At 44.4% G+C, this 25,019-nt stretch overlaps 1 protein-coding gene across 1 annotated transcript; it reads left to right on the top strand.

Annotated features, from left to right (window-relative positions):
- SGPP1 (sphingosine-1-phosphate phosphatase 1) lies at positions 1-24,362 on the top strand (the record flags this gene model as incomplete). Its single annotated transcript, XM_080706861.1, has 3 exons — positions 1-522; positions 20,638-20,727; positions 23,811-24,362. The coding sequence occupies 3 exons, from the start codon at positions 1-3 to the stop codon at positions 24,360-24,362; spliced, it is 1,164 nt and encodes a 387-aa protein (XP_080562987.1).
- Between the last annotated feature and the right edge of the window lie 657 nt (positions 24,363-25,019).

The raw sequence follows: 25,019 nt of genomic DNA, 5'->3' as shown, positions 1-25,019 counted from the left end.
ATGTCGCTGCGGCAGCGCCTCGCCCAGCTGGCCGGCCGCTTGCAGGAGCCGCAGAAGGTGGCGCGCTTCCAGCGCCTGTGCGGGGTGGAGGCGGGCAAGGCGGCGGGCCGGGGCGCCCCCAACGGCGTGCGCAACGGGCTGGCGCCGCGGGGCCCCGCGCTGCGCCGCAACTCGCTGACGGGCGAGGAGGGCGAGCTGGCGGCCGTGCGCAACTGGCCGCTCTACTACCTGTTCAGCCTGGGCACCGAGCTGGGCAACGAGCTCTTCTACATCATCTTCTTCCCCTGCTGGATCTGGAACCTGGACGCGCTGGTGGGCCGGAGGCTCGTGATCATCTGGGTGCTGGTCATGTACCTGGGCCAGTGCACCAAGGACGTGGTCCGCCGGCCGCGGCCCGCCTCGCCGCCCGTGGTCAAGTTGGAGGTCTTCTACAACTCCGAGTACAGCATGCCCTCCACCCACGCCATGTCCGGCACCGCCATCCCCATCGCCATGGTCCTGCTCACCTACGGCCGCTGGCAGGTAGGGTGTCCGGCCTGGCCGCGCTGACCCGAGTGTGGCCGGCCTCCCCACACCCCGCGCCCGCACCTCTCTCTGCACAGGTCCCGCAGACAGGTCCCTTCTGGGCTTGGATCGATGGGGGACCCCGTGAAGATTTAGCTGTTATGTATTTTAATAGCAGAGCCTTTCTTAGAAGCCGGAGGAAACACTTGGCATGATTTAATGTATCACCCTTGGGCTGGGGTTGAGTTGTCAACTGTTTTCATTGTGGCGATGCACAGTGGAAACGGGTTTTGTTTTTAATTACTTAGTAACTAAGACCCAGTTTAACTGTAATCTGTGATGCCTTCCCCTAAACGGGTTCTGTTTTGGACGTAGGTAAAGTCGTTAGCTTCCTCCCGAGGTACTGTTTACAGAGCCGTGGTGTAACCCAGAAACAAGCGTGCAGGTCCCAAGCCATGAAGGAACGAATTTTAAACGAACGCTGCTCGTTTATGGAAGTTAATGAAGCAGGCTGAGTTCTGCTTTTAAGGGCTGTGAATGCTAATGTGCTGATAGACACAAAATTTGATTATCTTCTGGATCACTGATCTGTGCAGTCAGTAGAGCTGTCCCAATATTATTGCTACATTGTCTGTAAAAATTCGTTGTTTAAAAGTTCTTGAAGCTAGGGTTCTTTTTTTTTTTTTTTTTTTTTTTTTTTTGGTGCTGGGGATTGAACGCAGGACAGTCTGCCTCTGAGCTATACCCCCAGCCCGATTTTTTATTTTTTGAAACAGGATCTTACTAAGTTCTGGAGGACTCACTAAGTAGCTGAAGCTGACCCAGAACTTGGATCCTCCCATCTCAGCCTCCCAAGTACTGGGATTACAAATGTCTGACACCAAGTCTGGCTGAAGCTAGGTTTTATTTTGTTGTTGTTTTTTTTTTACTGGGGAAGGAACTCAGGGGCATTCTACCTCCAAACTACACCCTCAGCCTATTTTTTATTCTTTATTTTGAAAGAGTCTCACTGAGTTGCAAAGGGCCTCACTAAGTAGCTGAGGCTGTCCTCAAACCTTGAGCCACCTGTCTCAGCCTCCCAAATGCTGGGATGACAAGTGTGCACCACCAAGCAGGGCTGAAGCTAAGGTTCCTGATCAGACTCAAGAGTTTCTAACAATGGCAAATATGAAAGCACGATCACTTAAGGATCATTTTTATTTTGCCTTTTTTTTTTTTTGGAGGGGTGGGTATTTGGGACATTCTACATCTGAGCTATACCCCCAGCCCAATTTTATTTTTTGTTTTTCAAATGGTCTGGATAAAATTGCCGAGGGTCTCACTAAGTTGCTAAGGGTGGCCTTGAACTTGTGAATCCTCCTGTTTCAGCCTCTCAAGTACTGCGATTACAGGCATGCACCACCACGCCCAGCCAAGGAATATTTTAATGGTCCAAATCAACTTAGCATTGAGAAATACACATTCTATGTAAAACTCTCCTCTGATAAGCTTACACAGCCCACGTGCAGTTTCAGTGTAGGCAAAATTATGTTCCCACGGGTAGTTCTGGGCATTTCTTTTATAGTAACATAGCAATATATATATATATATATATATATATATATATATATATATATATATATATATATATATATATATATATACAGTAAAAATGGCAGAATGATGAGAGACAAGTACCATAGAAAGTTTTTCCCTATTTAACTGAAGGAGATATACAGTGCCATTCAGATTGTAAAGCACCACCGTATGTTTTGCATAATATCTCAAATGTTTTCATTTCACCTATATATTTTAGAATTTATAGATTGTCAGTAAACTGTTTAGCATGATTTTTACTGGTTAGCTGATGATATTTCTCTTATTTTCATGAGTCTCAGGATTCCAAAGTTGTAAGGCCTTTTATAATGCCTCCTCAGCGAGTAATTATGTTGTATGCTATTAATACTAGCAACCAAACTAGGAGAAAATAGTAATTTTTACTTTTCATCTTTTCAGGACACATGCTAATATTTAGGGTCATTTAAATTATCAGAATAGCTGGGTGTGATGGTTATAATCGCTTATAATCCCAGCATTTAGGAGGCTGAGACGGGAGAATCATGGGTTCACGGCCAGCCTCAGCTACTTAGTGAGGCCCTTTGCAACTCAGTGAGATTCTGTTTCAAAATAAAGAATAAAAAATAGGGCTAGGAATGTAGCTCAGAGGCAAAATGCCCCCTCGGTTCCATCCCGAGTACCACAAAAAAAAAAAAAAAAAAGTCAGAATAAACTTACATTATAGTTTTTAAACAACCTATACTTATTTCAAGGTTTGAGTAATTTGTACATACAGTTTTATAAATCTGAACTAAAGTAGAGATGGTGGTGCATGCTTATGATCCTCGTGCTTGGGAGGCTAAGACAGGAGGATTGCAGGTTCAAGGCCAGCCTCAGTAACTTAGTGAGATGCTGCCTCAAAATTAAAAAAGGGCTGGGGATGTAGCTTAGAAATAGAATGCCCCTGGATTCAGTCCCTAGTACACACACACATACACACACACACACACACACACACACACACTCACTCTCTCTCTCTCTCTTTCTCTCTCTCTCTCTCTCTCTCTCTCTCTCAAGAAATTTGAGCTAAACAAAATGTTAAACATCACCCAGTCTCAAGTGATCATTTTATAGATGTAGAAAGTAACTGGCTGGGCGTGGTGGCGCACGCTTGTAACCCCAGCATTCAGGAGGCTGAGACTGGAGGATTGTGGTTCGCAGACAGCCTCAGCTACTTAGTGAGGCCCTTTGCAATTCAGTGAGAACCAGTTTCAAAATAAAGAATAAAAAATAGGCCAGGCATGGTGGCGCATGCTCGTAATCCCCACACTTGGGAGGTGGAGACAGGAGGATCTTGCAGATTCGAAGTCAGCCTCTCTGGCTTAAGAGACCCTGTTTCCAAATAAAAATAAAATAGGTCTGGGAGTGTAGCCCGGAGGTAGAAGGGCTTCCAGGAATCCCAGTACCACACACACACACAAGCACCCTTGTAATCCCCACCGAGACAGGAGGATCGTACAGGTTCGAAGCCAGCTGCACTGACTTAAGAGACCATTTCCAAATAAAAAAGTAAAAAAATAGGTCTGGGAGTGTAGCCGAAAAAAAAATTGCGGAGGGCTTCACTAAGTAGCTGAGGCTGTCCGCGAATCGCGATCCTCCAGTCTTAGCCTCCCAAATGCTAGGATTACAAGCATGCACCATGCCTGGCTTAGAATTAATCTTGTAATGGTTTATATTTGTTATTTCACTTTAAATTGGAGTAAACTAAATTTGCATAGTTGTTTTGAAAGAAAGACTCCTTTATATAAAGGTCCTATCTTTATAAATGTTTGACTATAGATGGCACATGCCTGTAATCCCACTGCTTTAGAGGCTGAGACAGGAGGATCGCAGGTCTGAGGGCAGCCTCAGCAAGTAGTGAGACTGATCAGTGTAGTGAGACCCTGTTTCAAACTAAAACAATAAGGCTAGGGGTGTAGCTTGGATGTAGAATGCCCTTAGGCTCCATCCCCAGTACCACACATGCAAAAAAGCTTTGTAACAATCCACTACAGAAACCATCATGACTATTTTGCCTTTTTATTTTTTCTTAAATCTTCTTAGGTATTATAAACAAAAGTGCCTTCCTTTGCTCAAGCTGTTTTGTTCTCCTCTTCTCTGTCAGGTGGTAGTGTACTACTTCCAAGGCTGTTATTTCCAGAGTGGATAGTGAAAAAAAATTAGAAAAATAAAGAATTAAGCTATGAAAGCCAAGTTTGTTTGTTTGCTCTCCCTTCCTTCCCTAGAGCCTCCCTTCCTTGGCAGTATTTAACTCGGGGGCATTCTAGGGCGGAGCCACGCCCCCAGCCCTTTAAATTCTCTATTTTGAAATAGGGCTTCACTTTGTTGTGGAGCTCACTTAAGGCTGGCCTCGAACCTGTGGTCCTCCTATGGGCCTCTGTGCCCAGCTGCAGTGTTTTTTCTAATAGCTCTACTATTGATTGTATCTGTTTTGCCCATCTACCTGTTGGCTTAGGGGAGGTGTGGTTACTTTTATCTGTAGGATTCTGAAGTGCCTCTTGAAACTGAATTATACAATAAACCATTCTTTTGGCTGGGCATGACTACTTCGCTCCTGCCTGGTATCTAGTTCTCCCTCCTACCCTTCTTGAAATTTGTTCAAGTTACTTCCTAGATAGAGCCTTTGAAATTAACCCTCTATGCTGGGCGTGGTGGCGCACGCTTGTAATCCCCGCGCTTGGGAGGCAGAGACAGGAGGATCGCGCAGGTTCGAAGCCAGCCGCGCGCTGGCTTAGGCGCGCTGGCTTAGGAGACACTGTTTCCAAATTTTAAAAAAATGTAAAAATAGGTCTGGGAGTGTAGCCCGGAGGTAGAAGGGCTTCCAGGAACCCCAGTACTACAAAAAAAAAAAAAAAGAAAGAAAGAAAGAAAGAAAGAAAGAAAGAAAGAAAGAAAGGAAAAGAAATTAACCCTGTATGTTTAAACCCAGGGGCATTCTACCTCTGAGCTACACCCCCAGCACTATATTGTATTCTTTGTTTGGAAACAGGGCCTCACTAAGGTGCTGAGGCTGGCCGTGAACCTGTGATCCTCCTCTCTCAGGAAGCTTCTTCATTCTTAAAATAATAGTATATATATTATTTTAAAAAAAACCACCCTGGCTGGGGGCTAGGGGTATTTAAAATGCAGATATCCTCGAGTCACTCCCTCCCCGGAGGCTCAGGAGGCTCAGGTCCACTAGATAAGGGAGAAGCACTGCACGTCAATAGAGCCAATTCCTCAAAGATAAACACTTGCTGCTTAGAGTGTATTTTCTATTTCTCCAAAATAATCTTTCTTTAAAAGATTGCTATCTCAAATCGTAGTAGTGCCAGTCTTGAAATCTTTGTAAGGTAGTTCAGAAGCTGGGCGTGGTGGCGCAGCTTCTAATCCCAGCATTCCGGAGCGGAGGCTGAGACAGGAAGATCGCAGGTTCGCAGCCAGCGTCCGCGACTTAGAGAGACCCTGTTTCCAAATAAAGAAAAAATTGGGCTGAGGGTGTAGGTCGGAGGTAGAATGCCCCCGGGTTCCATCCCCATCACCACACACCTAAAACAAAAGCAAAAAAGAGGGAGACCAGAAGAGTAGAGCTTCAAGTAGTGCTTGAAAGCGTTTCAGGAGTGGTGGTGCATGCCTCTCTTCCCAGCACTTGAGAGGCTGAGAGGAGGATCGCAGGCTCAAGGACAGTCTCAGCAAGTTGCGAGACTCAGCAGCCTACTGGGACCCCAGTTTCCAAATTTAACAATAAAATAAAATCGAGCTGGGGTATAGCTAGCAGGTGGAATGCCCCCCACTCCCGTCCAGCCCCCAGTACCACACATACAAAAAAAAAAAGTATCATCATTGCACTGTTCTGGCCCTTGCTTTCTTTCACTGAGAAATGTATTGTGAAAGCTGGTGTGGTAATAGACGAATTCAGATAGAGCTTCAGAACTCTGCAACAGTGCACTTCCATTTCCCCTGTCCCCTCTCAGAGTGGGACCATCAATATATGTCATTAAACTCACAAGACATTGTTCTTTTGCATAATGTCCCAGAATATGGGAAGAATATGCCAGTGTAGTTCTGGAACTGGTGTAATTTTCCTTCTGCCTAAAGAGTTGTGTGTTCTTTTCACATTTTTTTTTCCTAGTTTAGATCTGTTAGCAATGGCATTTAGCAATGGCATTCTTAGCTTTTAATATTTTGGCAATTTGGGAAAAATATTTTCGTGAGATGCAGAATTCTAGGTTGGTATGTTTTTGTTTTGTTGTTTCTGTTTCTGTTTTTTACTTTAATCAGTTTATTTATCGTGGCACTATGCATTGAACCCAGGGACATTCTACCTCTGAGGTATGCCCCCAGCCCTATTTTTTAAATTATTTTTTAATTAGTGTGGGGGGGTACTGGGGGTGGAACACAGGGGCTTTTCTACCTCTGGGCTATATTCCCAGACCTATTTTATATTTTATTTGGAAACAGGGTCTCACTAAGTTGCTGAGAGCCTCACTCAGTAGCTGAGGCTGGCTTCAAACCTGTGCGAGCCTCCTGTCTCAGCCTCCCAAGCACTGGAATTACAAGCGTGAGCCACCATGTCCGGTTTATTCTTTATTTTGAAACAAGTCTCACTAAGTTGTGGAGAGCCTCACTCAGTAACTGAGGCTGGCTGCGAACTCAGATCCTCCTGTCTCAGCCTCCCAAGTACTGGGATTACAAGTGTGTGACACCACCCCCGGCTAAATAAATGTTTTAAGGTCCTTTTCTAATGACTCTGTAATCTGTGTCATTTTTGTATGTTTCTAATATAATACTTCTCTTGGTTATGGGTTATGGTGTGTGTGTGTGTGTGTGTGTGTGTGTGTGTGTGTGTGTTACTGGGGATGGAACCCAGGGGTATTCTACCCCCAAGCTATACCCCAGCCCTTTTTTTTTTTTTCCTTTCGAGTCTGGGGATGGAACCCAGAGGCATTTGACCTCTAAGTTAAACCCCCTGCCCAATTTTTATTCTTTATTTTGAAACAGGGTCTCACTGAGTTCCAAAGGGCCTTACAAAGTAGTAGCTGAGGCTGTCCTTGAACCTTGATCCTCCCATCTCAGCATCCCAAGTACTGGGATTACAAGCGTGCATCACCACGCCCGGCTTTTTATTTTTTATTCTTTATTTTGAAACAGGGTCTCACTGAGTACAAAGGGCCTCATTAGGTAGCTGAGGCGGTTTGTGAACTGCGATCCTCCTGTCTCAGCCTCCCAACTACTGGGATTACAAGCGTGCGCCACCATGCCCAGTGTATAGGTTATGTCTTTTTTTTGTTTGTTTCTTTGCTTGGTGCTTTATACAGATTTTTGGACTTTGTTGTAGTTCTCTAAATAGTGTCGAACTTTGTTCTGTTGTGCTATGAAATTACTAGTCCTTTAGCTGGGTGTCTGAGTGCTTGGGAGTTTTGAGACAGGAGGACTACAGGTTTGCTGGCAGCCTCAGCTACTTAGACCCTCTGCAACTTAGTGAGACCCTGTTTCAAAAGAAAGAATAAAAAATAGGGCCGTGAGTATAGATCAGAGGTAGAATGCCCCCCTGAGCAAGTCTTCAGGAATGAACACACACACACACACACACACACACACACACACACACACACACTCACTCTCTCTCTCTCTCTCTCTCTCTCTCTCCCTCTCCCTATCCCTCTCCCTCTCCCTCTCCCCCCTCCCCCCCCTCTCTCATTTGTCTTTTAGGCTTGCTAGGATGGGCCCAGAATTACACATAGCCTCACTCCTTAGGTGTAATCCTCTAACTGCTCCGCGGTTCCCTCTTTACTCTGTGGTGAGAAGGTCATTTCAAGCTTACGTGAACGTTGGGGATGTTTTGGCCTTCTGCTTTCCGGTAGCTCTTCTTGTACCAGGTGGGCTTTTTTCCCATGGCAGCACAGAGTGGTACTTGGCTCAGAGTGTGCACAGCTCTGGACACATGTCCAGGGCTCATCTCTGCAGATTCCTCTCTAGCTTTCTGCTGTATTCTGTGCTCTGTGGGCACAGCCTCTCCCCTCAGCTCACTGGTTCCTCTTCCTGGGCAGCCGCCTGGGGACTGCCTGCAGCTGCAAGCTGAGGCTCATCTCAGCTTGCTTTTCTTATGACTCACAATCTTGTACTGTATTTTCTAATATCTGAAAACAACTGCTTCATATAATTGAGCTTATCTTCTGGATGCTTATAGTGCAAAGGCTCTTCTTACTCCTTTGTGAGCAAAACTAGAAGCCCTCTCATTGCTACTTACTGTTGTATTGTTTTCTGTTTGTTTTTATGACACTGGGTGTTGAACCCAGGGCCGCTTTACCTATGAGTATATCCCCAACCTGTTTTTAGTTTTTATTTTGAGACAGGGTCTCCCCACATTGCTGAGGCTGGCCTCAAACTTGTAATTCTTCTGCCTCACTTTCCTGAGTAGCTGAAATTACAAGTGCATGCCTGTAATAAACAGCTGTTTATTGTTGTGTGTTTGTGGGGGGGTACTGAGGATTGAACCCACGAGCATTCTACCTCTAAGATATATCCCCACTTTTTATTTTTTTATTTGTAACAGGGTCTTGCTAAGTTGCTGAAGCTGGCCTTGAGCCTGTGATCTTCCTGTTTTCAATCTCCCAAGTACTGGGGTTACAGATAAGTGCCACTCCACAGGCTATTTTTGTTTTGTTTTGATTTTATAAATTTACTTATCAGCTAGGGGAGCTGGGTAGTACATGCTTGTAAATCCTAGTACGTGGTAGGCTGAGACAGTAGAATTACAGGTTCGAGGACACCCTGAGGAAGTAGTGAGACTCTCCTCATCCTAGCAAGACCCTGATTTTTTGTTTGTTTTGTGTTTGTGGTACAGGGATTGAACCCAGGGGCATTCTACCACTGAGCTGCATCGCTAGCCACAGTTTTTTTCTTTCTTTTTTTTTTTTTTTTTTTTTTTTTTTTTTTGCAGTACTGGAATGGAACCTAGGAGCATTCTACCTCTGAGCTACACCCTCAGTCCTATTTTTTAGTTTTTATTTTGAAACAGGGTCTCACAGAGTTGCAAAGGGCCTCACTAAGTAGCAGAGGCTGTCCACGAACCATGATTCCTCCTGTCTCAACCTCCCAAATGCTGGGATTACAAGCGTGCACCACCATGCCCAGCTCTTTATTCTTTATTTTGAAATAGGGTCTCACTAAGTTGTAGAGGGCCTCACTAAGTAGCTGAGGCTGGCCACTAGCCTGCGATCCTCCTGTTTCAACCTCCCAAGTACTGGGATTACACGCGTGCACCACCACGCCTGGTTTAAGACCCTGTTTCAAAATAAAAGTAAAACAGAGCTGGGGGTGTAGCCTGGAGATAGAATGCCCCTGGGTTCAATCCCTAGTACCTCCACAAAAAAAAAAAAAAAAAAAAAAAAATCCAGCATTTCTTGCTTTAAGGAAGGAATCTAATTATCCAATTTATATTTCCCAGTGGCATCACTTTCTGAATAATTTACTTCTCCTTACTGACTTGAACTGTCACTTCTATCAACTGTCACTTTTATCATATTAAGTATTTATTTAGGCCTATATCCATATTTTTAGGTTTGTATCTCTACTATCATTTTGTGTGTGTTGTACTGAGGATTGAACCCAAAGGCATTTTACCTCTGAGCTACACCCCCATACCCCCCTTTTTTTGTGTGTGTATGGGTGGAACCCAGGAGCATTGTACCTCTAAGCTATACCCCCAGTCCTATTTTTTAGTCATTTTTTATTTTTGAAACAGGGTCTTACTGAGTTGTGAAGGGCCCCACTAAGTAGCTGAGGCTGCTCACGGGAACCGCTATCCTTCAGTCTCAGCCTCCTGCTGGGATTACGAGTGTGTGCCACCACACCTGGCCCCCCATCCCTTTTTATTATTATTATTTTCAGTACTGAGGATGGAACCCAGGCACATTCTACCTCCGAGCTACACCCTCAGCCCTATTTTTTATTCTTTATTTTGAAATAGGCTCTCACTGAGTTTCAAAAAGCCCCGCTAAGTAGCTGAGGCCGTCCACAAACTGCAATTCTCCTGTCTCAGCCTCCCAAATGCTGGGATTACAAGTGTGTGTCACCACACCTGGCCCTATTTTATTTTTTATTTTGAAATAGAGTCCTCCTAAGTTGCTGAGGCTGGGCTTGAACCTGGAATTCTCATGTCTCAGACTCCCAAGTAGAGAGATTATAGGTATGTGTCATCAGGCCCAACTCAAACAATAGTTTTGGTATAATTTTTTCACTAATTTGCTTAGGCTGTCCTCACACCTGCAATTCTCCTGTGTTAGCCTCTCAAATACTGGGATTACAGGTGCACTATCATGCTTTGTTTATATTATTATATTTATTATAGCTTTATATGTAATATAAAATATAAAATAGAATTCTTACTATTCTTGTTTTTCTATATGTATTTTAGATTTAGTTTGTCTAGTAACAAGAAAAATTCTTTTGTTATTTTTTATTGGAAAGGTAAAGTACTTATACATGTAAGTTTTTAATTCACTCTTCCCCCACTTTTATATTTTTGATACTGGAGATTGAACCCAGGGGATTCTACCTCTGAGTTCTACCCCAGCCCAATTTTTTATTCTTTATTTTGAAAGAGGGTCTTGCTAAGTTGTGGAGGACCTCACAAAGCTGAGGCTGGCTGTAAACCTGCTATTCTCCTATCTCAGCTTCCCAAGTACTGGGATTACAAGTGTGTGTCACCACACCCAAAGGGTATATATTTTATTTTATTTATTTTTGCATTACTGGGGATGAAATCCAGGGGCATTCTATCTCTGACCTACTCCTCCAGCCGGATTTTTTTATTCTTTTATTTTGAAACAATGTCTCACTAAGTTGCAGAGGGCCTAAGTAACTGAGGCTGTCTGTGAACCCTCCATCCTCCTGTCTCAGCCTCAAGTACTGGGATTACAAGCATGTGTCTCCATGCCCAGCTCAGTATATATTTTAGAATCAGCTTCTTAAACCAGGGTACAGTGGTACACACTTCTAATCCAAGTAATTGGGAGGCTGAGACAGAAAGATAGCATGTTCGAGGACAGCCTCAGCGTGTAGTAAGACTCTCAGCAACTTAGCAAGACTCTGTTTTAAAACAAAATATTAGCCAGGCGTGGTGGCGCACGCTTGTAATCCCCCTGCTTGGGAGGCTGAGACAGGAGGTTCGAAGCCAGCCTTGCTGGCTTAAGAGACTCTGTTTCCAAATAAAAATATAAAGTGGGTCTGGGAGTGTAACCTGGAGGTAGAAGGGTTTCCAGGAACCCCAGAACCACCACAAAAATAAATAAATAAATAAATAAATAAATAAATAAAATTAAAAATTAAAGGGCTGGGGGTATATCTTGGAGGTAGAATGCCCCTGGGTTTAATCCCCAGTACCACACTAAATAAAATACAAAATAAAACAAAACATAGAGTTTATGAGACATGGTGTCTCATTGATTGGAATGGCTGAAAGGAAGAAAAAAAAGGAATAAAGTATTATTTTCAGATTTTCTGTGTGGCAAGTTGAGAGCAGTTTGCTTTGTAGAAATGACAGATGTTGGAAGTGGGTCATATCTGGAAAAAGTACAGGGCACAGGGTAGATGATTTTAGTTTTAGGTATGTTGAGTTTGAAGTGTCCGTAAAACAGCTGCCTACAGGTCTGTAGGAGGTAGTTGTATACACAGAAGAGATCAGGGGAGGTTGGCGTCGTCAGCATGTAGGTGTGTGGCAAGAGTGGATAATACCGTCCAAGGAAGGGACACACAGTGAGAACGGAGGGGGTAGCAAAAACCCTCTTAAAATACCAATATTTAAGGAATTGACAAGTAAAACGAACCTGTAACAGAATCTGACACGTAGCCACTGGAGAGGTGAGAAGATACCTTAGGGAAATCTAAAGGGTGTGTGTGTGAGTTCTTGTAATAAACTCATCTGCCCTAGCTTAAGCAAAAAGAAGAAATGTATTTGTAGACTGGAGGGCCAGGCCCCGGGCCCCCGGGCAGCAGAGTGCTGCTGGGCCTCCTGAGGGATGGGAGCCCACCCGGGAACACGGGCACCAGTGGCCTGCTGCGCATCTGTGTTCCTTGGGATTGTGTGTGAGGCATTGTTTCATCTCTGCAGCAAATACCTGACATGAACAACTTAGAGGAGGAAAATTTTATTTGGTCAGGGTGTCAGAGGTCTGGGCCCAGGGGTGGCAGGCCCTGCGGGAGAAGAGCTGGGAAGCCAGGCAGGGAGGAGGGGCCTGGGCAGGATCGGCTTCTTGGGCGCCTTCCCACTCAGCGGCCTACTTCTTTCAACCCTGCCCCACCTGCCTACAGTTTCACCACCACCCAACAGTACATTCAGCCTAGTGGATTAATCCACTGTGAGGCCAGAGCCTCAGGATCCCACCACTTACCAAAGCCCCACCTCGGGGCATTCCCGCCCTGGGCCGAGCTTCTACACAGAGCTGTTCTGGGACCCTCCGGACCCAGGCGGCCCCACAGCCCAGCTCCCTTCCCTTCCTCTGCTTTGGCAGCACAGGCCTGCCTCACCTCTAGCTCTGCATCACTCACACTGCACAGACAGGCTTTCCGATTTTATTTCAAGTTATGTTAGAAAAAAACAATCGAATGGGCTCAGCATTGCCCCCTGATTTGCTTCCTCAGGGCCAGGTTTCCAAGGAGGAGCCCACAGCCGGAGCTGGTCTCCAGGGCCCAGCTGCTGGGTCTGGGTGGGGAGGTCTTCGCGAAGAGAGGGGTGTAGATTGGACAATATCATAGAAATAGTACGCTCTGGAGGAAATCAAAAGTGAAAATAAGAGATGGTGTTCTTAGGAAAGAAAAGTAATGTTAAATTCTGTCCCAAAAGACAAGCAAGATAAGACTGGAACTTATAGAAGATTTGGAGAATAAGTTGCTGAGAGTTTTCCTGTGTGTATGTGTGTGGTACTAGGGATTGGATGCAGGGGCATTCTACCTCTGAACTGTGTTCCCAGCTCTTTTTATTTTTTTGTTTTTTTTGTGTTACTTACTGGAGATTGAACCCAGGGGCATTCTACCTCTGAGCTATACCCCCAGCCCTATTTTACTTCTTATTTTGAAAGAGTCTCTTTGAGTTGCAGAAGGTCTCACTAAGTTGCTGAGCTGGCTACAAACATGCGATCCTCCTGTCTCAGCCCCCAAGTACTGGGATGAAAAGCGGACACCACTATGCCCAGCTCCCTTTTTATTTTTTATTTTTTTATTTTTTTATGTACTAGTGATGAAACTCAAAGGCATTCTACCTCCGAGCTACACTCCCAGCTCTATTTTTTTATTCATTATTTTGAAACAGAATCTCACTGAATTGCAAAGGGCCTCACTAAGAAGCTGAGGCTGGCCACAAACCACAATTCTCCTGTCTCAGCCTCTCAAATGCTGTGATTACAAGCCCACACCCAGCTTTTATTTTCCATTTTGAAACAATAAATTGTTCAGGCTGACCTTGAACCTACAATCTCAGCCTCCTAAGTAGTGGGATTAGAGATATAGGACACCATTATCTCAGCCTCCTAAGTAGTAGAATTACAGATATATGACACCATACCTGGCTTAGAAAATTAAAAAAAAATAAGAAAAAGCTGGTGTTAACATTTTTGTTTTGTTTTGTGGTGTTGCAGTTGAACCCAGGGGCATTCTACCTCCGCTCTACACTCCCAGCTGTTGTGTGTGTGTGTGTGTGTGTGTGTGTGTGTGTGTGTGTGTGTTACTGGGGATGGAACCCAGGGGCTTTTCTACCTCAGGGCTACACTCCCAGACCTATTTTATACTTTATTTGGAAACAGGGTCTCACTAAGTTGCTGAGAGCCTCACTCAATAGCTGAGGCTGGCTTCGAACCTGTGTGATCCTCTTGTCTCAGCCTCCCAAGTGCTAGGATTACAAGCATGTGCCACCATGCCCGGCTCCCAGCTGTATTTTTTATTCTTTATTTTGAAACAGGGTCTCACTAAGTTGTGAAGGGCCTCACTAAGTAGCTGAGGCTGACCTGAACCCAGATCCTCCTGTCTCAGCCACCCAAGTACTGGGATTGCAAGCATGCACCATTACAAGCATGTGCCACCACACCTGGCTTGTTTTTTCTTTTTCTATACAATATTATGTGTAATGTTTACTTATGTTTGTCAAGTTGGATCAGCCGCAGTACCCTTTTTTTTTTTTTTTTTTTTTTTTGTGGTACTGGGGTTCCTGGAAGCCCTTCTACCTCCGGGCTACACTCCCGGACCTATTTTTACATTTTCATTTTGGAAACAGGGTCTCCTGATCCAGCGCGCGTGGCTGGCTTCGAACCTGCGTGATCCTCCTGTCTCTGCCTCCCAAGCGCAGGGATTACAAGCGTGCGCCACCACGCCCGGCCCATTACCCAAATTTTGATCGCAGTTCGCCGACATCCTCAGCTACTTAGTGAGGCCCTCTACAACTCAGTGAGACCCTGTTTCAAAGTAAAGAATAAGAAATAGGGCAGGGGGTGTAGTTCGGAGGTCAAATGCCTCTGGGTTCCATCCCCAGACCTGCAAAAAAAAAAATAGAATGTCATTGTTTCGAAATAAATAACATAGGGTTATGGTTGAGGCTTGGAGGTATAATGCCCCTGGGTTTAATCTCCAATACCAAAACAACAACAAAATTAGCATATTTAGTGACACCCTGTTTCAAAATAAAAAAAATAAATAAAAATAGGGAGCTGAACATGGTGGTGTATACTTGTAATCTCAGTACCTGGGAGACTGAGACAGAAGGATTGCAGGTTTGAGTACAGTCTCAGCAAGTATGAGACTCTCACCAATCTAGCAAGACCCTGTTTCCAAATAAAATAAAATAGGGCTGAGGATGTAACTTGGAGATAGAATGCCCCTGAGTTCAATCCCAGTGCCACAAAAGAGAGAGAGAGAAAGAGACACACACACACACACACACGCACGCACGCACGCACGCACGCATACACACTTGTAATCCCAGCATTCGGGAGGCTGAGACAAGAGGATCTTGGTTCCCTGTCAGCCTCAGCTACTTAGTGAGGCCCTCTGCAACTCAGGGAGACCCTATTTCAAAATAAAGATTAAAACATAGGGCTGGGCTGTAGCTCAGAGGTAGAATGCCCCTGGGTTTAATCCCCACTACCAAATTAAAAAAGAAAAGAAGAAGAAGGAAGGAAGGAAGGAGGGAGGGAGAGAAGGAAGGAAGAAAAAAACATGACTGGAGGTATAGCTCGGATGTAGGATGTCCCTGAGTTCAATCTCCAGTGCTAAATCGGGCGTGGTGGCGCATACTCGTAATTTCCGCGCTTGGGAGGCTGAGACAGGAGGATCGCACAGGTTCGAAGCCAGCCTCAGCTACTTAGTGAGGCTCTCAGCAACTTAGTGAGACCCTGTTTCCAAATAAAATATAAAATAGGTCTGGGAGTGTAGCCCGGAGGTAGAAAAGAAAAGCCCCTGGGTTGCACCTCCAGTACCACAAAAAAACAAAAACAAAAAACAATCTCCAGTGCCAGTAGGAGGCTGAGACAGGAGGACCACGGGGTCAAAGCTAGCCTTAGTAGGAATCATAGACCTGAAACACCCACCATGAGCCAGGCGTGGTGGCACACGCTTGTAATTTCAGTATTTGGGAGGCTAAGACAGGAAGATCAGCTACTTAGGCCCTCTGCAACTTAGTGAGACTCTGTCTCAAAATTAAAAAATCAGGCTGAGGGTATAGCTTGGAGGTAGGATGTCCCTGGGTTCAATCCCTAGCACCACATACAGAAACCAAAAAAAGACACCCTCTTTTTAAAAAATAATTAATTAATTAATTTTGGTACTGGGGAGTGACCTTAAGGGCATTTTATTTATTTATTTGTTTGTTTGTTTGTTTGTTTGTGGTAGTGGGGATGAAACCCAGCAGCCTTCAACTTTCGGGCTACACTCCCAGACCTATTTTTTATATTTTATTTGGAAACAGGGTCTCGCTAAGTTGCAGAAAGCCTCACTAAGTAGTGGAGGCTGGCTTTGAATCTGCGTGATCCTCCTGTCTCAGCCTCCCAAGGATGGGGATTACAAGCGTGCGCCACCATGCCCAGCCTTTTTTTTTTTTTTTTTTTAAACAGGGACCTACTAAGTTGCTGAGAGCCTTACAAGGTTGCTTAGGCTGGCTGTGAACTTGCAGTCTTCCTGTCTCAGCCTCCCAAGTACTGGGCTTACAAATGTCCACTACCATGCCCAGCTTAACTTTTATTTTTGAACCAGAACCTTGCTAAATTGCCAAGCATCTCACTAACTTTCTGAGGCTGGCCTCAATCCTGTGATCCTCTTACCTCAGCCTCCCAAGTACTGAGATTACAGATATGTGCCACGGTGTCTTGACCGCCTCCTCACCCGTTTCTTCAATGACCTGTGGTGTATACTTTCTCTGCTCTGGCCACACCAGCTTCCTGCAACCTGTGTTATTGGGGCCTTAGCTAGCTGGTTTCCCAGCCTTGTGTCTGTTCTTCTCTCAAGTTTCTGATTAGCTGATTATCACCTCCATCCAGTGCTGTGTCACTGATTTTTAAGCACCTGTTCTTTTATTTTTTTCTATTCTGCTTATCATTGTTTTGTTGTTGTTGTTTTTATTTGGTTTTGTTTTTCTTTTCTTTTTTTTTTTTTTTTTTTGGTACTTGAGATGGAACTCATAGGCATTCTACCTCCAAGTTATACCCCCAGCCTGCTTTTCTTATTTTTTTTTAAATGGCATACATTCAGACTATGCTTGGTACCCTCTGCCCCTTTCCCCTTCCTCCCCTCCCAACAATGAGTGTCCAGGTTAACCATGCTGTATTTATATTTTTACACAAATTAGATGTAGCTCCTTCATTAATCAACCTCAGCCTTCTTCCTTCCTCTCCTCCCATTCTAGCTTTGCTGAGGTTTCTCCTCTATTGTCTGGAGCCCCTCTGGTATCCCTAATACTCCCTAATTTGAGCATATCAGAGAAAACGTAAGTCCTTTCTCTTTCTGTGCTTGGCTGATCTCACTTAACATAATGTTCTCCAGGTCTTTCCATCTTGCAAATGACATGATTTTATTCTTTTTTATAGCTGAGTAGAATTCCATTTTGTGTATTTCCCATAATTTTGCAATCCATTCATCTGTTGATGGAGACCTAGGTTGGTTCAGTATTTTGGCCATTATGAATTGTGCTGCTATGAACATGGGTATGCATTTGTTACTGTAGTTCTCTGATTTCAATCCCTTTAGAAAGATAACCAGGAGTGGTAAAGCTAGATCATATGGTGGATCCATTCACAGTTTTCTAAGGAATCTCCACGCTGATCTCCATAGTGGCTGAACTAGTTTGCATTTCCACTAACAATGTAGAGTTCGTCCTTCCCCACATCCTCGCCAGCATTTGTTGTTCTTTGATTTCTTTATGCTTGCCACTCTGACTGGGGTTAGATGGAATCTCAGCGTAGTTTTGATTTGCATCTCCCTGATGGCCAGTGATGAAGAACATCTTTTCATGTATCTTTTGGCCATTTGTATCTCTTCTTTTGTGAAGTGTCTATTCAATTCAGTTGCCCATTTATTGATGGGTTATTTGTTTTGCTAGTGTAGAGTCTTTTATTTTTTATTTTGAAACAGGATTTCACTAAGTTGCTGAGGCTGACATGGAACCTTTGATCCTTTCTCAGCCTCCCAAGTACTCCATTACAAGCATACAAGCATGTGCCACCACACCCAGTTTATCATGGTTTTATTTATTTATTTATTTATTTGCAGAACTGGGGATTGAACCCAGGGATCTTCTGCCTCTGAGCTATACCCCCAGGCCTCACTAAGTAACTGAAGCTGGCCACAAACCTATCTCAGCCTCCCAAGTACTGGGATTACAAGTGTGCACCACCATGCCTGGCTGCTTATAATGTTTTTATATATGATTTACATTTTTTACTAGTTATAGCATTGCCAAGCAGGAAGAGAGTTTATTACATACTGTCATAGAAAAGCTCATAGTTCACAATTTCTTGCTCACAGAAGAGCTTTTTTTTTTTTTTTTTTTTTTTTTTTTTTTTTTTTTTTGCGGTACTGAGGTGGAACCCCAGGGGCATTCTGCCTTCAAGCTATACCCTCAGCCTTATTATTATTATTATTATTATTAGCAGTAATTGGGGTGGAACTCAAGGGCATTCTACCTCCGAGCTATACTCCCAGCCCTATTTTTTATCCTTTGTTTTGAAAACAGGGTCTCACTGAGTTGCAAAGGGTCTCACTAAGTAGTAGCTGAGGCTGTCCGCGAACCATGATCCTCCTGTCTCAGTCTCCCAAATGCTGGGATTCCAAGCTTGTGCCACCACGCCTGGCCCTATTTTTTATTCTTTATTTTGCAACAGGGTCTCATTGAGTTGGAAAGGGTCTCTCACCTTAGCTGAGGCTCCTGAATGCTGAGATTACAAGCGTGCGCCACCACGCCCAGCTCTGCTGTTGTTCTTGCTGTTTATAATACTCTGCTCTCTCTTTCCGGCCCTGTGCTCAGACCTTTCTCTGATATAATCCTACCCATCTTTCAGGACAACTTCAAACTTATTTATTGTGGGTGGCTTTGTTAACATCCCTAAGCTAAGTTAAATGTTTATCCCTTAGGGCCCCTCTGAATTTTTAGTGTTCTCTGTCACAGTACTTACTTCATAAACCAAGCTTTTCACATATGGGGAGAAATGGCAGCAGAAAAAGGTAGAGCCTGGATAAGCGGGGATGGAAAGAGATGGCCGGCCAAGCACTTTCAGAAGTTAAGCCTGGTGAGGCTGGATGAGGAAAGCTCCGGTGTGCTGGAGTAGCAGGGCTAAGAGAGGAATCAGGCACGACTCAAGTTTCTTATTAGATTGTTCTGTGCGTTACGATGTTTCTGAATAAAGTGGGGGACATGAGAGGAGGCATGAGTTTGGGAGATGGATGATGAGTTTGGTTTAAGGCAAGATGTGCTTAACTCTGTACAGGCCTCGAGGAGGATATGGGAAGGATTTAGGTATATGGTCCTTGGGATGCAGGTCTTCAGTGTGCTAGGTAGTAACTAAAAAATAAGAAAAGGCAGCCAGCCATGGTGGCGCACACTTACAATCCCAGGACTTGGAAGGCTGAGACAGGAGGATCCGGGCTTGCAGCCAGCCTACTTAGTGAGGCCCTCCGCAACTTCGTGAGACCCTGTTTCAAAATAAAAAATTAAAAAAAAATAGGGCTGGGGGTTTAGCTCAGAGGTCAAATGCCCCTGGGTTCAATCCTTAGTGCCAAGGGGGGAGAAAAAAAAAAGCAAGACTACCAATAATAAATAAGAATAGGAGAATTGCAGTTTGCACCTCAGCTACTTAGTGAGGACTTTGGCAACTCAGTGAGACCCTCTTTCAAAATAAGAATAAACAATAGGGCTTGAGGGTGTCTCTCGTAGCTAGAGTGCCCCAGAGTTCTATCCCTAGTACTGCCGCAAAAAAAAAAGAAAAGAAAAGAAAAAAGAAGGATGGAAGGAATGGAGAACCATGTGAAATGGGGCCGAGAAGCCAAATCAGAGCAGCTATGGCTTCCTTCGTCTCTGCACTCTCAATCCTGCTTCATTCCCTCCTTCCAGCTCTACTTCTTCATCCACTGTGGCTTCAATTTCTTTGAGAAATTTGAAGTTGGGAGATATAAAATGTCCCAAAAGTGCCCTTCCTCTTTCTTTTCAAACTTGCAGCATGTGGGCCAGCCCCTGTCTCTTATCTCAGGATACCAAAAGTTGTCTGTAATTTCTGTTCACACTTTTTTCCTTTTGTGTGTTCTGTTGCCAGGGCCCCACCAAACCTTTTCTCATTAATATTGCCATTTGAAATTGAGTGGGTGGGAGCCGGGTGTGGTGGTGCAATCCCAGCATGAGGTTGAGACAGGAGGATCGCGGTTTGCCTCAGCTAGTAGTGAGGCCGTGTTTCCAAAAAAAAAGATAAAAACTAGGGCTGGGGGTGTAGCTTGGAGGTAGAATGCCCCTGGGTTCCATCCCCAGTACCACAAGAAGAAGAAGAAGAAGGAGAAGGAGAAGGAGAAGGAGGGGGGAGGGGGAGGAGGAAGAGGAGGGAGGGGAGGGGGAGGAGGAGGGAGGGGAAGAAACTTAGTGGGGGGCACAGAAGTAGAAAGCTCATGGACCACAGGAGGGGATGTCCCTGCAAACTGGAAGTGGCGGTCACCAAGGAAGCGAGGGTCCGCCCCTGGGGAGCGCGACACTGATGCTGTCCAGAGGCGCCTGCCTTCATTTTGGAGCCATATTAAGTACATTGTCTTTCCTGTCCTCCTCCTGTGGCAAGCCGTAGTCGACTCTCTATTGTAGCAGCAAAAATGAGCCAGTTCCCAGAAAGAAGAGTATAGAAACAGTGGAGCTCTTCGGTGGCTCACCCTTGCTGCAGGATTCCTTTAATGTCCGCTGTGTGCCCCGCTCAGTCCAGGGCTCGGTAGGGGGAGGAAAGCAAGTCGTTCTTGATAACCTGGAGTTTCATAGCACAGTGGTTTGGTATTTATTTGGTTGTTTGTATCTAACTAAATTGACCTAATTTGACTTTTTTTTTCCTTTAGTATCCTCTTGTATGTGGACTGCTTCTCATTCCCTGCTGGTGCTCGCTAGTGTGCCTAAGTAGAGTCTACATGGGAATGCACTCCATTCTGGTAAGGAGAACATTGGGTTTTTAATGCTTTGTTTTTTTTTTCTGACATTCATTGGCAGGAAATTAATTCAGTCATTTGCAACATTACATGAAACCTAAATGAGAAAGTATGGTTATTGTATGTCTCCTAACTTATTTTTACAAAAATATCAATATGATGACTTGTGAAGTGTTAAGGTAGTAATTATGTATTTAATTGAAAGGTTCCATTAATCACAGTAGCTGGATATAGTGCTAAGCATAACATTTGTTCCTTTTTCCAGTTGCAGTTTTATTTTCCTTTACACTCTCTTCTGTGCCTCTCCTGTCACTGGATTGAAGCCAAGTGGAGCTGCAAGTCTTAGTCAAGGCCTCCGTGACTAGAAACTTTTGTATTTGCATATGCAACTTTTCCCCATCAGTACATTTTAGGGCTGACATCAGTCTTTTATTTTGATAATGCAATTAAGCTTCCAGGGCAGCAGCACAGCCTGGCTTTGCAGCACACACTCCCTGCCCAGCTGGCATGACGCCCCCCTCGGGCTGGCCCCTGGGTGTTGTTCAGCGTACCTCAGACCTCAGCGGCTTCCTAATTAGTACCCTGCTTCCGGTCTGACTGCTCCATCTCCAGTCAGTGACCTGTCTGGTCAACTTGCCCTCACACAGGTGTGATGCCTTCCTGAACGCTTAGGTCTCTTCAGTACAGAGAATTTCTCGTCTCCACACCTGTGGGGATGCGGTAACCTTTGCCTTGGAACGCTTCCCCCTTTTTTCCAGTACTGGGGTTGTACCCAGGGGCTTTCTACCTCCGAGCTACACCCCCAGCCCTATTTTTTATCCTTTATTTTGAAACAGGAGTTTCAAAAACTCACTGAGTTGCAAAGGGCCTCACTAAGTAGCTGAGGCTGTGGGGACTGCGGTCCTCCTGTCCCCGCCTCCAGAATGCTGGGATGACAAGCGTTGCCCCACGCCCTGCTGGGAATGCCCTTTCTGCTTTCTAACTATCCCGTCCGTTCTTCACGACCCACTGCAGATGTTCTTACCCCTAAGCATTGCCTTCCCGTCTTCTCTTTCTCAGTCTCCCACTTCTCATCTGTCACCTGCGCTAGATTCTCAGTTCCTTTAGAACTCAATTCTATGTTTTTTCTCTCTCTTTACTCAGCATCTCCCATGGTATCTTTTAGGGCACTCTAGGAATTGATTATGTATTATCTTATAAATAAGGAATCAGGGGAAAAAAATATGAGACGAGAGGTTCTCAGGACAGCCTTGGCAATTTAACAAGATCCTGTTTCAAAATAAAAAATCAAGCCAGGTGTGGGGACACACACACACACACACACACACACACACACACACACACATACACACACACACCCTACCCCCATACTTGGGACACACACACACACACACACACACACACACACACACACCTACCCCCGTACTTGGGAGGCTGAGACAGGATTGCAGGTTTGAAGCCACAAAGCTCTCAATAACTTGGGGAGACTCTGTTTCTAAATAAAAAAAATATATCTATCCCAGTATGACCATACTGAATAAAGTTCCTTTCTTGCTTTTCACCATAAAAAAATAAAAGCCAGGTGTGGTGGGGCACACTTGTAATCCCAGTACTTGGGAAGCTAACAGAAGGATTGCAGATGATAAGGCTGGGGTATAGCTTTGAGGTAGAATGCCCCTGGGTTCAGTCCCCACCACCACAATAAACCAACAGTGGTCACTCAATCAAAACTCTCCCTAGCCTGCAGGCGGTCTCAGGTTGGCCTTCTGCCTTCTCTGACCTCATATCACACCCTCCTTTTGCCGCCTGAGTCACCCTGGACGCCTCTCACTTCCTTTACTGACTGCAGCACTTTCTTTTTCACCCAAAGCCTCGTGCCTTCGCACTTGGTGTTGCTCCACCCAGAGCGTTTTTCCTTTAGCCCTGTAAGGACTGGGCTCACTCTGGTTCAGAACCAGGTCTTTGCCCAGGTGTCGTCTCCTCAGGCAGGCTGCCCTAATCACTCCAAGAGGATCCTTTGTCCTGCCATCTTGTCCTGTCTTGAATTCTCCTCCTCCTCCTCCTCCTCCTCCTCCTCCTCCTCCTCCTCCTCCTCCTCCTTCTTCTTCCCCTTTTTATTATAATCATAGATCTTACTGGAGTACAAGATGGTGGAGGCATACATGCCCACATCACTCAATTAGCCCTTCCCCAATTCCTGCCCCATTCTCTCCCACCTCCCTGTCTTGGTTTCTTCTCAACAGTTGTAACTATCTGTAACTGTGATATCATATTTTTTTAATGGTCTCTTCCACTAGTGTCTAAGCTCTGACAGCAAGGAAAGGTTGTGTCATTGAATAAAAGTATACTCATTCTCCAGAAATAAAACTGCAAATTGGAAGCATGGTTTGTTGATCAGAATCTGAATATAAATTTGTATAGACTATATATGTAGTGAATGAAAGGGGAGAACTGTGAAGACAATCTAGTTTTGTAATCTTTTTATTATTAAAACAGTTGCAATACCGGGCGTGGTGGCGCACGCTTGTAATCCCCGCGCTGGGGAGGCTGAGACAGGAGGATCGCACAGGTTCGAAGCCAGCCTCAGCTACTTAGTGAGGCTCTCAGCAACTTAGTGAGACCCTGTTTCCAAATAAAATATAAAATAGGTCTGGGAGTATAGCCCGGAGGTAGAAAGCCTCTGGGTTCCACCCCCCAGTACCACCAAAAAAAAAATAATAATAATAATAAAATAAAACAGTTGCAAGCCAGGCGTGATAGCGCACGCTTGTAATCCCTGCGCTTGGGAGGCTGAGACAGGAGGATGGCACAAGTTCGAAGCCAGCCTCAGCTGGCTTAAGAGACCCTCTTTCCAAATAAAATATAAAATAGGTCTGGGAGGTAGAAGGCCTCTGGGTTCCAGCCACAGTTACCACAAAAACAAAACAAAACAAAACAAAAACAGTCGCAGCACCTGTTATATGATAAGTTCGTAAAGTCTACCTTGAGGTTTTGACTTTGTAAGATTTGTATCTAGTCAACATTTGAAATGTGACATACAGACTGTTTTTTGTATTGTACCAAACCATACTCTTATCTTTTCCTAGGACATTATTGCTGGATTCTTGTACACCATTTTAATCCTAGCTGTCTTCTATCCGTTTGTGGACCTGATCGACAACTTCAACCAAACCTACAAATACTCTCCTCTCATCATCGTCGGTCTCCATTTAGCTTTAGGAATCTTTTCTTTCACCCTTGACACCTGGAGCACGTCCCGAGGAGACACAGCCGAGATCCTAGGGAGTGGTGCTGGAATCGCATGCGGCTCCCACGTGACTCACAGCATGGGCCTTTTGTTAGATCCCCCTCTAGACACACTGCCATTAGCTAGGCCCCCCATTACTGTAACTCTGTTTGGAAAAGCCATAATGCGGATCCTTATAGGAATGGTATTTGTACTAATAGTCAGAGATATAATGAAAAGGATCACCATTCCCTTAGCTTGTAAAGTCTTCAATATACCATGTGATGATATTCGAAAAGCAAGACAGCATATGGAAGTTGAACTTCCTTACAGGTACGTCACCTACGGCATGGTTGGCTTCTCCATCTCATGTTTAGTGCCCTACCTATTTGTCTTTATTGGTATCTCCTGATGGGAAATACTGTTTATGGTAAGAAAGGAGGGTATCAATTACTGATATCTAAAAATATACTCTAGGTAAAAGTCGGATCAGAGTCAGGCTTTTGCAAGAATTTAACTTAAATAACTTATTTAAGGAAATTCTTAAAGAGTCAGTGCTTTTTACCGTTGCACATCCAGATATTGTTTTAGGTGAGCTGAGCTTCTTCAGTGCTGGGGAAAATGAAAAGTATCCATTTAGAATGTTCATGTAATGTTTGGAAATTTTGTGCTGTTAAGGATTCGAGTTATATATGAGATATATTAAAGTACATAATATACAATTATGTACTTAATATATGTTATATATAAAATAATATACCCACGTTACTTAAAACCGTGGGAGTGTATTATGAGGTCAATAATATGCAAACAGTTGTGCCTGTTATTTGGAAATAATACAGGTATGTTATTAACAAATATATCTAACACTGATTTACTGTGGAAGCCATTTCCTACTTGGACTGCGTAACCAATCGACTCGTTCATGTGCCACCAACCGCACGCTCATTTACCGCCTGTTTTTACACTGCCATCACACGTCACCCATGATGTTAAACATGGGAGGCATTTTTAACGGACCAAATTTTCAGGAAAGTTGTTTTTGGATTACTTATTTTTTTAAGTTCTG

Source organism: Muscardinus avellanarius (genome assembly GCF_963383645.1).
Source record: "Muscardinus avellanarius genome assembly, chromosome: 12".
In the NCBI taxonomy this organism is placed as follows: Eukaryota; Metazoa; Chordata; class Mammalia; order Rodentia; family Gliridae; genus Muscardinus; species Muscardinus avellanarius.
The sequence above is the reverse complement of the archived record's forward strand: the minus strand, read 5'-3'. Positions and strand labels throughout refer to the sequence as shown.